The sequence below is a fragment of the Salvelinus namaycush genome, chromosome 20 (assembly GCF_016432855.1).
Source record: "Salvelinus namaycush isolate Seneca chromosome 20, SaNama_1.0, whole genome shotgun sequence".
Taxonomy (NCBI): Eukaryota; Metazoa; Chordata; class Actinopteri; order Salmoniformes; family Salmonidae; genus Salvelinus; species Salvelinus namaycush.
The window spans coordinates 24850571-24862921 of record NC_052326.1 but is presented as its reverse complement, the minus strand read 5'-3'; the positions used below and the strand labels follow the sequence as shown (position 1 = coordinate 24862921).

Below are 12351 nucleotides of genomic sequence, written 5' to 3'. Positions count from 1 at the left end.
CACAGATTAGGAATTAGGACTAGAACCCACAGATTAGGAATTAGGACTAGAACCCACAGATTAGGAATTAGGACTAGAACCCACAGATTAGGAATTAGGACTAGAACCCACAGATTAGGAATTAGGACTAGAACCCACAGATTAGGAATTAGGACTAGAACCCACAGATTAGGAATTAGGACTAGAACCCACAGATTAGGAATTAGGACTAGAACCCACAGATTAGGAATTAGGACTAGAACCCACAGATTAGGAATTAGGACTAGAACCCACAGATTAGGAATTAGGACTATGCGGGAGCACGACACCACAACAACAAGGCTACTGGGGGTACTGGGTTTACTGGGAATAGAGACTGGGCCGAGTCTCCTTTACAGCAGCGAGTGTGGCCAATGAGCACGCTCAGAGTTCAAAGGTCAAAAAGTCAGAGGTCACCTCCGTATTGCACGTGTCCCACGGAGAAGGTGAGAGGTGACGCTGGATACAGGTCCCTTAACGTCAAGATCTCTCCCAAATTTGGCATGTCACTCTCGAAAGGCCGCAAGCATGTGTCCATACAGGTCATGGGAATAAACTGAAAGAGATACAAAGAAAGACAGAAGGAGAAAGCGAGGGAGAGAAAGAAAGAGGGAGAGAGAGGGTTGGTAACTGGGGTGGAACTAGCATGAGGTTTCCCTAATCCCTTTGTTAGCATTGCTCAGTCAGGAATAGGCTAATGGTCCTAGCCATTTGTTAGCATTGCTAGGATGTCTTACCTGTTAACGTTAGCTCCTGTTAGTAAGTGGAGTGGAGTTAGCATGAGTACGTCCGTACAGCAGAGGGGTCGAGTCTCTGGGGAGCCAGGGGAGGAGCTAGACAGTGTGTGGCAGAAGTGGGCGTGGCCGAGCGGGACAGAGAGGAGACAGCGTGCAGTGAGACACACGCATGAATGCCCTCACACACATCAAGTGTTAAGATGAAATCATTTTGTGGCTGTTATTGTTAGGGCTTGCATTATCAGTGAATCGCAAAACACACTCACATCACATCCACACGACTGCAATTCATTTAACTACAAACTCACAGTACCCCTTTCCAAACACACACACCTTCTGGTTGCAGCTGTTTCTTGGGCACCAGGGCCATGGACGGGGGCATGGACATGGAGGGCATACGGAACCCAGCGGGCAGTGTTTCCATGGAGCCCGCCATCATGCCCATTCCCCCCCCCCCCTCCCGTGCTCTGAAACGCTTACGCCACGATGGAGAGCGGCGGAACGTCTTATCATCCCCACTCTACAGAGAGAGAGAGAGAGAGAGAGAGAGAGAGAGAGAGAGAGAGAGAGAGAGAGAGAGAGAGAGAGAGAGTAAGTAAGTAAACAAACAGCCATGTAAAAGCAATCAAAATGGTTATAAAGAAACAGATTCCATATTTCACAGGAAGACGGCAAAACTGAAACACTTATGTGTCCATTATTTCCTTGTTACTCACCTCCTCCAGTCTGCGGTCAGTGCCCAGGGCCAGGACGTTGTTGAACTCTCTCTCCAGAACCTGCCGAGCCTGGCGCACACACACACAGCATATAGATATACAGCATTTATACAACGGGTGGGTCTAATCCTGAATGCTGATTGGTTAAAAGTGCATTCCATCCCGTCTATTCCACAAGTTACCACCGGCTAAATCTATGGTGTTAAAATGCCTATTTACTCTGTTCCATCTGACTGCGCAATCCACTGTCTCATCAGCCCAGCCAGGCATGTTATAAACTTGACCTCCCCTATAAAAAGCATCAAGACATTATCTCACATTTCTTTTAGACAACAGCTGAGATTTGTATAAACCTTAGTGTCTGTCTCTCCGACATTTGCAACATTGTTTCAATTTTCAAATTCAATCTCCAACTGTCCCATAGTAATGAACGTGTCGGGGTCAAGAGTCGGAACGAGAGAGAGAGAGGCAGGAAGCGTTTCTAAGCCAGTCGAAATCATGAATCAGCTGGCATCATTTTTATGGATATATATAAAGAAATGTCAATTGAAAAAAGGTCAAACGAAATTAAGTGTAGCTAGTTTGCAGTCTTCCCAGCTTCAATTTGAATTTATTGTGTTAGCTGTGTTGTTGGCTAGCTCCTCTGAACAACAGTGTCCTGACGAGGGAGCACATTTTCTATGCCTGGTGAAATCGTACCTCATTAGCTCATTGTTATGTATCCCAAAAAATGTCACTAGAAAACAGCTTAAACAAATGCAACTACTGTTGTTGATTTTTCTTCACTGTTTGGCGTGACTGTAAGTTAGCCGTAGTTGGCTAGCTAGCAAGCAAAGGGATAAGAATGTTTCCAGACAGAATGGCAACCGAACCAATAGAACGAATGACCAGCCGGCTTGGGTAGCAACCCTAGATTTGTTTCGGGACTATATCTTGTGGAAGGATGAAATAATATGACAAAATGTATCAAAATTGTCTTACTCACACAAACACACACACACTCGGCCTCCGCTCCCTAATAGTCTACAGCTGCTCGCTCTGTGCTTCGCTCTCTCTCCCTTTCTGTACAGCTATGTTTTAATAAAGTTGCAAAACAATTGGCTTTTCTGCTGCTTCCCTCACTCAGATCGGACCGGGTGTCTTGTAGGTCCTTTCAGAATGGGTTTTAAAAATGTATTTATGCATATTCCGGGGCTTCTCGTGTCCATTTCCGAACAGGAGCCCCAATTCTCATCATCATTTGTCCTCATCATTCAGATTTTCACATTTAACCATGAAGTGTTTAGAGAGTAATTAGATGGACAATAGAGCACTGAGTACCAGGCCATTAGCGGGGGTCATTGGCATGTTTGGTAAACTACCCATCAGCGGCATTCATTTGAGCAGTTTTGAATGCTCAAATGAATGCCAACGGTCACAGGGAATTTGACTGGGTCATGACTCGTGACTGGTGTGGCGGTAACATGGTAACTGTGACAGCCCTAGTCATTCCTACACAACGCTAGTCCCTCGACCAAGGGTGTGTGTCTGTGTGTACCTGTGTGTTCTGCATGGGGATCTGCAGTATGAGAGCCAGGCTGCTGTAGTCGAAGGTCTCATCCAGAGCAATGAGAGCCCCGTGGACTCCACTCTCCATCAGGTTGGTATTGTAGTCCTTCAGACCTATACTCTGGACCCAGTGCACTACCTGCTCATTGGTCCACACTAACGCATCTACAGAGAGGGGGAAGGGGGTATGGAAAGAGGGGGGAGAGGAGAGAGACGGGAGAGGGATAGACAGAGAGAGACAGAGAGAGGTATATTACTATCACAGCATATAGACCAGTGCATCTAATAAACAGACAGAGAATATCATATCAGAAGTATTCACACTCCAATAGTGTACTCTCAATGGTATACTCCCTTTGTTCTGAATAAGCACAGCTGTCACCCAGCTTTTTCAGAGAGGAACAGGCGGTGTGTGTGTGAGGAGGGGGGCTTCTGATGTGACAGGACAGCTGAGTCAAGTTCATATGCAGTGCTGAAGGTCATAAGGTAGCAAAGCTTTAGCTGGCTCTGTGTGTGTGTGTGTGTGTGTGTGTGTGTGTGTGTGTGTGTGTGTGTGTGTGTGTGTGTGTGTGTGTGTGTGTGTGTGTGCGTGCGTGCGTGCGTGCGTGCGTGCGTGCGTGCGTGCGTGCGTGCGTGCGTGCGTGCGTAGGTGATGCGTGCGTGCGTGTGTGTGTGGAGATAGCAGTAAAAGGCACAGCTGTCCATACATAGAGCTCCAACCCTCTTAAATCCCGCGTGGCTCAGTTGGTAGTGCATGGTGCTTGCAACTCCAGGGTTGTAGGTTTGATTCCCATGGGGGACCAGTATGAAAATGTATGTACTCACTAATGTAAGTCGCTCTGGATAAGAGTGTCTGCTAAATTAGTCAAATGTGCTGTGTCTACAGACAACTGAGACAGGATCTCACATGATGACATTTATAATGAGAGATCTGTCTATGAGTATGGATGTTTACCTTTCATGTCGTGCATGCTCTCCTCTCTACGACGATCCAGGTCTTTCCTGTCGTAATTGAGTCTCTTCAAGCACATAATCCCATACTGCAGACTGGCCCTGGTACACACAATATTATTTGTGAATTTTTGTATTCCCACATTTTTATGAGTAAAATGTCATTGTTGACTGCACAAATTGAATACATATGTCATCACTTTTATGCCCATTTTCCTATATTGATATTGAAAGTGTAGCATGGCAGCTCCTGAGAACGGTTGCTGTTGCCGTGGTGGCTGGCTGGTTACCATGGTGACTGACCTGTGGAAGCTGTCGACCATCTTGAGGTGTGTGCGGAGGTCTTTCTTGGTGAGGTGGTCCAGCATGCGGGCGTCCACAAGACACTCCATGAAGTAGGAGCGGTACTGAGGCAGACCCAGGCTGGGCAGCCACTCATTACCTATCCACTCATGGTTCATATCCCCGTATGCCAGAGTCTGTGTGTCAGGAGGGACACAGTTAGTGAGTATGCTTGGCTGAGATTAGATACAATTGAGAGGTTCATCTGTGTACGTGGATTAACCAAAAGGGTAGACGTGTGTGTATGTGTGTATGTGTGTGTGTGTGTGATCTGAGACTGTGCTCTCTGTGACATGGTGACAACCCCCCTGGCTCAGGTAATTGTTGTGATAACAACGACAGGTGTTAGTGGGAGGAGTTCTCACCTGAGCCCAGCTGCCCTCCTCATTCTCCTGAGTGATTGACAGCGTGGCAGAGACAGGACAGATTGGGTTAGACGCATGCACACAGTTAGCTAATGCTAATCACACACTGAGCTCTACAAAGCTCTCCCTCGCCCTCCATTTGGCAACTCTGACCATAACTCTATCCTCCTGATTCCTGCTAACAAGCTAAATTAAAGCAGGAAGCACCAGTGACTTGGTCTATAAAAAAGTCAGATGAAGCAGATGCTAAACTACAGGACTGTTTTGCTAGCACAGACTGGAACATGTTTCCTGGATTCTTCTGATGGCATTGCGCAGTACATCACATCAGTCACTAGTTTTATCAATAAGTGCATCGAGGACGTTGTCCCCACAGTGACTGTACGTACATACCCCAACCAGAAGCCATAGATTACAGGCAACATCCGCACTGAGCTAAAAGGTAGAGCTGCCGCTTTCAAGGAGCGGAACTCTAACCCAGAAGCTTATAAGAAATCCCGCTATGCCCTCCGACGAACGATCAAACAGGCAAAGCAACAATACAGGACTAAGATCGAATCGTACTACACCGGCTCCGACACTCGTCGGATGTGGCAGGGCTTGCAAACTATTACAGACTACAAAGGGAAGCACAGCCGAGGGCTGCCCAGTGACATGAGCCTACCAGATGAGCTAAATAACTTCTATGCTCGCTTCGAGGCAAGTAATACTGAAACATGCATGAGAGCATCAGCTGTTCCGGGCGACTGTGATCACGCTCTCCGCAACCGATGTGAGTAAGACCTTTCAACAGATCAACATTCACAAGGCCGCTGGGCCAGAAGGATTACCAGGACGTGTACTCCGAGCATGCGCTGACCAACTTGCAAGTGTCTTCACTGACATTTTCAACCTCTCCCTGTCTGAGTCTGTAATACCAACATGTTTCAAGCAGACTGCCATAGTCCCTGTGCCCAATAACACTAAGGTAACCTGCCTAAATGACTACCAACCCGTAGCACTCACGTCTGTAGTAATGAAATGCTTTGAAAGGCTGGTCATGGCTCACATCAACACCATTATCCCAGAAACCCTAGACCCACTACAATTTGCATACCGCCCCAACAGATCCACAGATGAGGCAATCTCTATTGCACTCCACACTGCCCTTTCCCACCTGGACAGAAGGAACACCTATGTGAGAATGCTATTCATTGACTACAGCTCAGTGTTCAACACCATAGTGACCTCAAAGCTCATCAATAAGCTAAGGACCCTGGGACTAAACACCTCCCTCTGCAACTGGATCCTGGACTTCCTGACGGGCTGCCCCCAGGTGGTAAGGGTAGGTAACAACACATCCCCCACGCTGATCCTCAACATGGGGGCCCCTCAGGGGTGCTTGCTCAGTCCCCTCCTGTACTCCCTGTTCACTCATAACTGCACGGCCAGGCACGACTCCAATACCATCATTAAGTTTGCTGATGACACAACAGTGGTAGGCCTGATCACTGACAATGATGAGACGGCCTATAGGGAGGTCAGAGACCTGGCCAGGTGGTGTCAGACCAACAACCTCTCCCTCCTGATCAAGACAAAGGAGATGCTTGTGGACTACAGGAAAAGGAGGACCGAGCACGCCCCCATTCTCATCGACGGGGCTGTAGTGGAGCAGGTTGAGAGATTCAAGTTTTGGCGTCGACACCTTGGCGTCGACATCACCAACAAACTAACATGATCCAAGCACACCAAGACAGTTATGAAGAGGGCACAACAAAACCTATTCCCCCTCAGGAGACTGAAAAGATTTGGCATGGGTCCTCAGATCCTGAAAAGGTTTTACAGCTGCACCATCGAGAGCATCCTGACGGGTTGCATCACTGCCTGGTATGGCAACATAATTACCTCAATTACCTCGACACTGGTGCCTCTGCACATTGACACATTGACTCTGTACCGGTACCCCCTGTATATAGCACCGCTATTGTTATTTACTGCTGCTCTTTAATTATGTGTTAGTCTTATCCCTTACTTTCTTTTAGGTATTTTCTTAAAACTGCATTGTTGCTTAAGGGCTTGTAAGTAAGCATTTCACTGTAAGGTCTACATCTGTTGACAAATAAAATTTGATTTACATTTTTGGAGTGATCTGAGTCCCATGCACCAATGTAACCGACCAGGTACTGAACCCAGGAAAGCCATATGGAGAGATGGATCAACTTTAACACCAGAATGCTGAGACATAATTCATCACAACACACCCAACACAACCTAACAGACAACCAGCATAAATCTACACACAATAACCCATCAAAACAACAGAGCCTAATATGGTACACCAAAGACATGCTAACCCAGGCACAAACAAGCAGGCAGTATGCGTTGTAGTTGTAGGAGGCTGGGGATGAGCGTTTGCGGAAGCAGGCATATGTGTAGCACAGCGGGGCAGAGGGTGTGTGGGTGTGTGGGTGTGTGTGGTGGGGAGGGGGTCACACAGATGGCACTGACCGCTTTAGTGGAGGAAGCCAGGTTCTCCATCTCTTCATGGGTTAACCACACATTTCCGGAGGACTGTGCAGAGAGGGAGAGCACGCACGAGCACGCACACACACATAATTACAGACAGACAACAAAGAAGAGCACGCACACACGCATACAGTGTCTGTAGTGAGAGGGAGTGTGTCAGGCAGGCAGTATCTGGCACACTGTTGAGAGAGTAGGTTTCCCATTCCACCCCATGCAGCACAGTGGACAGAGTGAAGAGTACTGTCAAATCCAAAAGCACTATCATTACAGGGTCAGTGAAGTGACAGGTGATGGGCAGTGTGTGTGTGTGTATGTTCCATGAGCGGTACAGAGAGGCTGTGTGTGTGTGTGTGTGTGTGTGTGTGTGTGTGTGTGTGTGTGTGTGTGTGTGTGTGTGTGTGTGTGTGTGTGTGTGTGTGTGTGTGTGTGTGTGTGTGTGTGTGTGAGTACCGTTCTAGAGGTGAGCGGGGCAGAGGGGCTGGTTAGGGACACCATCTCCTGGATGGCCAGCCTTAGTTTGAGGCGGTGCAGGGGGTTACTGATGCCAATCTCCCTCTGGATCTCTGTGTCAGACAGGGCCGACATGATGGCACCGCTCTTCACGTTGGCACGACAAGCTGCCACATACCAGGCAGGCATACCCACCCACAGCTACATTGGTGAGAGAGAGCATCATCTTCATCATCATCTCACACAGCATAACCCTCCTGGTGATTATATGGTAGGACAACGTTAAGGTAGGGTAGGGTTTAGGGGAATCTGAAGGGCTACGGATAGAGTAAGGTTGTGGTGGAGGTTAGGGGTCAGGGGATAGAGGTTATACCTCTAGCCAGGAGACCACAGTTGGTCCATCCCACTGAGCGAAGGGCAGTCCTCTCCTCCTGGCCTCCTCTAGCAGCTCATGTCTGACACAGAGACAGGGGAGAGATAGAAACGGGGAGAAAGAGGGAGTGAAAGAGAGAGAAAGAGAGAGGAGAGTAAACAACTAATGTTGGCATGGCCTCTGGAGCACATGAATGTTTTATTCCACTATGGAACAGTGAGGCCAGGGTTTCACAGCTTCCAAAATGTATTCACAATTCAACTGACAGAGACACCACCAATTGACCTTGCATTTAGACAGAAAGAGAAAGAGAGTGTGTGTGTGTGTGTGAGTGATAGGTAAAGGTCTTACTTTTTCTTCATCCTGCGGTCTCTCTCTGCCTGTGTGCCCAGCTTGCCCAGAGTCATGGTGTCTCCGATGCTCATCTCAAAGTCTACTGAGACACACAACACAACAGACATAGCATCACTCACACATACCTGTACATACAGTAGCTTACAGGAGACACAGGTCCAGCTGCGTTACCTCCCGCCATCAGGGCAGGCAGAGGCTGTCCCTCCCTCCCCAGTGTCCCTCCTCCCTCCATCCTGCCCTTCTCCTTGCTCTTCCCAAACAGACGACCTATAGATGACTTGATGCCCTTCTTCGCTTTACCCCTGTAGAGAGAGAGAGAAAGAGTGAGAGAGTGAGTGAGGGAGAGAGGGAGACACAAAGTATAAGTGGGATTGAAAGAATGTGTGTGTATGTGGGGGAGGGGGTTGTGTGTGTGTGTGTGTGTGTGTGTGTGTGTGTGTGTGTGTGTGTGTGTGTGTGTGTGTGTGTGTGTGTGTGTGTGTGTGTGTGTGTGTGTGTGTGTGTGTGTGTGTGTGTGTGTGTGTACCCTCGTCCGTCCTCCAGACTGCCAGTGAGCTGGGCGAAGTTGGTCTCCAGTCTCAGACTGCGGGGAGAGGAGGGGGGAGATGTCTCACACTTGATAGTAGCCTTGTCCTCACGAGCTTCCACTGGAGACTGGAGGGAGAGAGAGGTGAGAAAGAGTGAAGTCACCTTTATCTGTCAGGAGGCTTCAAATAGGAGCTTTCTCAGAGAGGCTGTGACAACACCTTGTCCAGCAGGAATGATCCTGTCCTTCCAATCGCAACCTTGAAAACTGTGTTCATTTCAGTACCTCTCCATATATGGGAACTGTACTGCCTCTCTTAGTTGTGTAGATAAAGAGAAAACTGACTTACTGCTATTTTTCTACGGTGTTTCCTTAAGTCGCTAGGCTGTTAAAGACAGGAGGGAGGCACAGACACACCAACACATAGTTAGAGACAACCAGTTGTTAGACATACAATCAAAACCAGTTACTGGGGTTACTGAAGAGAGAATGAATAAGCAGCAGTTGAGTGACTTATTGTTTCACACTAAACATTGTGTGTGAGTACATCAATCCAAACATGTTTTCAGGTTAGTCCTCTCTGATGGTTAAGTGCATGTGTGCGTCTCACCAGGGTCATGATTCCCAGCTGGTGGCTGGCGTTGTGGGTGTTGTGTTTGGGGGTAGAGCGTCCGCTGGTGGGAGGGGACGAGGAGGAAGCCAGGGACTGGGCAGTGGCTGAGGTGGGCATGGTTCGGGGGCGAAGTGTAACGTTGAGTCCGTCCATGCTACCACTGTTCACACGAGACTCTATCTCATCTGCCCTGAGGTCAGCAGACTCCCTCTCCACCTGGATCATCCTAAACACCAGAGAGTACAGTGGGATGAGACATGATACACACATCATACACACATAATAACTACATCATACACACATAATAACTACATCATACACATAATAACTACATCATACACATAATAACTACATCATACACACATAATAACTACATCATACACATAATAATAACTACATCATACACATAATAACTACATCATACTCACATAATAACTACATCATACACATAATAACTACATCATACACACATAATAACTACATCATACACACACAATAACTACATCATACACATAATAACTACATCATACACATAATAACTACATCATACTCACATAATAACTACATCATACTCACATAATAACTACATCATACACATAATAACTACATCATACACACATAATAACTACATCATACACATAATAACTACATCATACACATAATAACTACATCATACAAACATAATAACTATATCACGCCGCCAAACTTACCCTAGTAAAACTGACTATCCTACCGATCCTCGACTTCGGCAATGTCATCTACAAAATAGCTTCCAATACTCTACTCAGCAAACTGGATGCAGTCTATCACAGTGCCATCCGTTTTGTTACCAAATCACCTTATACCACCCACCACTGCGACCTGTATGCTCTAGTCGGCTGGCCCTCGCTACATATTTGTCGCCAGACCCACTGGCTCCAGGTCATCTATAAGTCTATGCTAGGTAAAGCTTCGCCTTATCTCAGCTCACTGGTCACGATAACAACACCCACCCGTAGCACACGTTCCAGCAGGTATATCTCACTGATCATCCCCAAAGCCAACACCTCATTTGGCCTCCTTTCCTTCCAGTTCTCTGCTGCCAGTGACTGGAATGAATTGCAAAAATCGCTGAAGTTGGAGACTTTTATTTCCCTCACCAACTTTAAACATCAGCTATCTGAGCAGCTAACCGATCTCTGCAGCTGTACATAGTCCATCTGTAAATAGCCCACCCAATCTACCTACCTCATCCCCATACTGTTTTTATTTACTACTTCTGCTCTTTTGTACACCAGTATCTCTACTTGCACATCATCATCTGCTCATTAATCACTCCAGTGTTAATCTGCTAAATTGTAATTATTCGCTCCTATGGCCTATTTATTGCCTACCTCCTCATGCTTTTTGCACACACTGTATATAGACTTTCTTTTTTTTCCTGTGTCATTGACTTGTTTATTGTGTTATTGGCTTGTTTATTGTTTATTCCATGTGTAACTCTGTGTTGTTGTCTGTGTCTCACTGCTTTGCTTTATCTTGGCCAGGTCGCAGTTGTAAATGAGAACTTGTTCTCAACTAGCCTACCTGGTTAAATAAAGGTGAAAAAAATAAATAAATCATACACACATAATAATTACATCATACACACATAATAACTACACCATACACACATAATAACTACATCATACACACATAATAACTGCATTATACACACATAATAACTACATAATACACACATAATAACTACATCATACACATAATAACTACATTATACACACATAATAACTACATTATACACACACAACAACTACATCATACACACATAATAACTACACCATACACACATAATAACTACATCACACACATAATAACTACATCATACACACATAATAACTACATCATACAAACATAACTACACTATACACACATAATAACTACATCACACACATATAATAACTATATCATACACACATAATAACTACATCATACACATAATAACTACATCACACACACATAATAACTACATAATACACACATAATAACTACATCATACACATAATAACTACACCATACACACATAATAACTACATCACACACATAATAACTACATCATACACACATAATAACTACACCATACACACATAATAACTACATCATACTCACATAATAACTACATCATACACATAATAACTACATCATACACACATAATAACTATATCATACACATAATAACTACATCATACACACATAATAACTACATCATACACATAATAACTACATCATACACACATAATAACTATATCATACACATAATAACTACATCATACACACACATAATAACTACATCATACACATAATAACTATGTCATACACACATAATAACTATAACATACACATAATAACTACATCATACACACATAACTACACTATACACACATAATAACTACATCATACACACATAATACCTACATCATACACACATAATAACTACACCATACACACATAATAACTACACCATACACACATAATAACTACACCATACACACAAAATAACTACACCATACACACATAATAACTACACCATACACACATAATAACTACACCATACACACAAAATAACTACACCATACACACATAATAACTACACCATACAAACATAATAACTACATCATACACACATAATAACTACACCATACACACAAAATAACTACATCATACACACATAATAACTACATCATACAAACATAACTACATCATACACAGATAATAACTACATCATACACACATAATAATAGCATTATACACACATAAGAACTACATCATACACACACAACAACTACATCATACACACACAACAACTACATCGTACAC

General features: G+C 45.0%; 1 protein-coding gene across 1 annotated transcript in view; it reads right to left on the bottom strand.

Annotated features, from left to right (window-relative positions):
- Positions 1–524: 524 nt before the first annotated feature.
- ppfia4 (PTPRF interacting protein alpha 4) overlaps positions 525–12351 on the bottom strand; it is a 115626-nt gene continuing 103799 nt past the window's right edge. Inside the window, exons 15-29 of the mRNA XM_039015337.1 lie at positions 9496–9724; positions 9235–9270; positions 8835–9013; positions 8531–8673; positions 8357–8438; positions 8006–8087; positions 7633–7833; positions 7165–7227; positions 4678–4704; positions 4274–4449; positions 3975–4072; positions 3009–3184; positions 1472–1540; positions 1089–1275; positions 525–574 (exon numbers count right to left, since the gene is read on the bottom strand). Coding sequence (XP_038871265.1) covers positions 525–574; positions 1089–1275; positions 1472–1540; positions 3009–3184; positions 3975–4072; positions 4274–4449; positions 4678–4704; positions 7165–7227; positions 7633–7833; positions 8006–8087; positions 8357–8438; positions 8531–8673; positions 8835–9013; positions 9235–9270; positions 9496–9724 — 1798 coding nt within the window. The remainder of the gene's footprint in view (positions 575–1088; positions 1276–1471; positions 1541–3008; positions 3185–3974; positions 4073–4273; positions 4450–4677; positions 4705–7164; positions 7228–7632; positions 7834–8005; positions 8088–8356; positions 8439–8530; positions 8674–8834; positions 9014–9234; positions 9271–9495; positions 9725–12351) is intronic.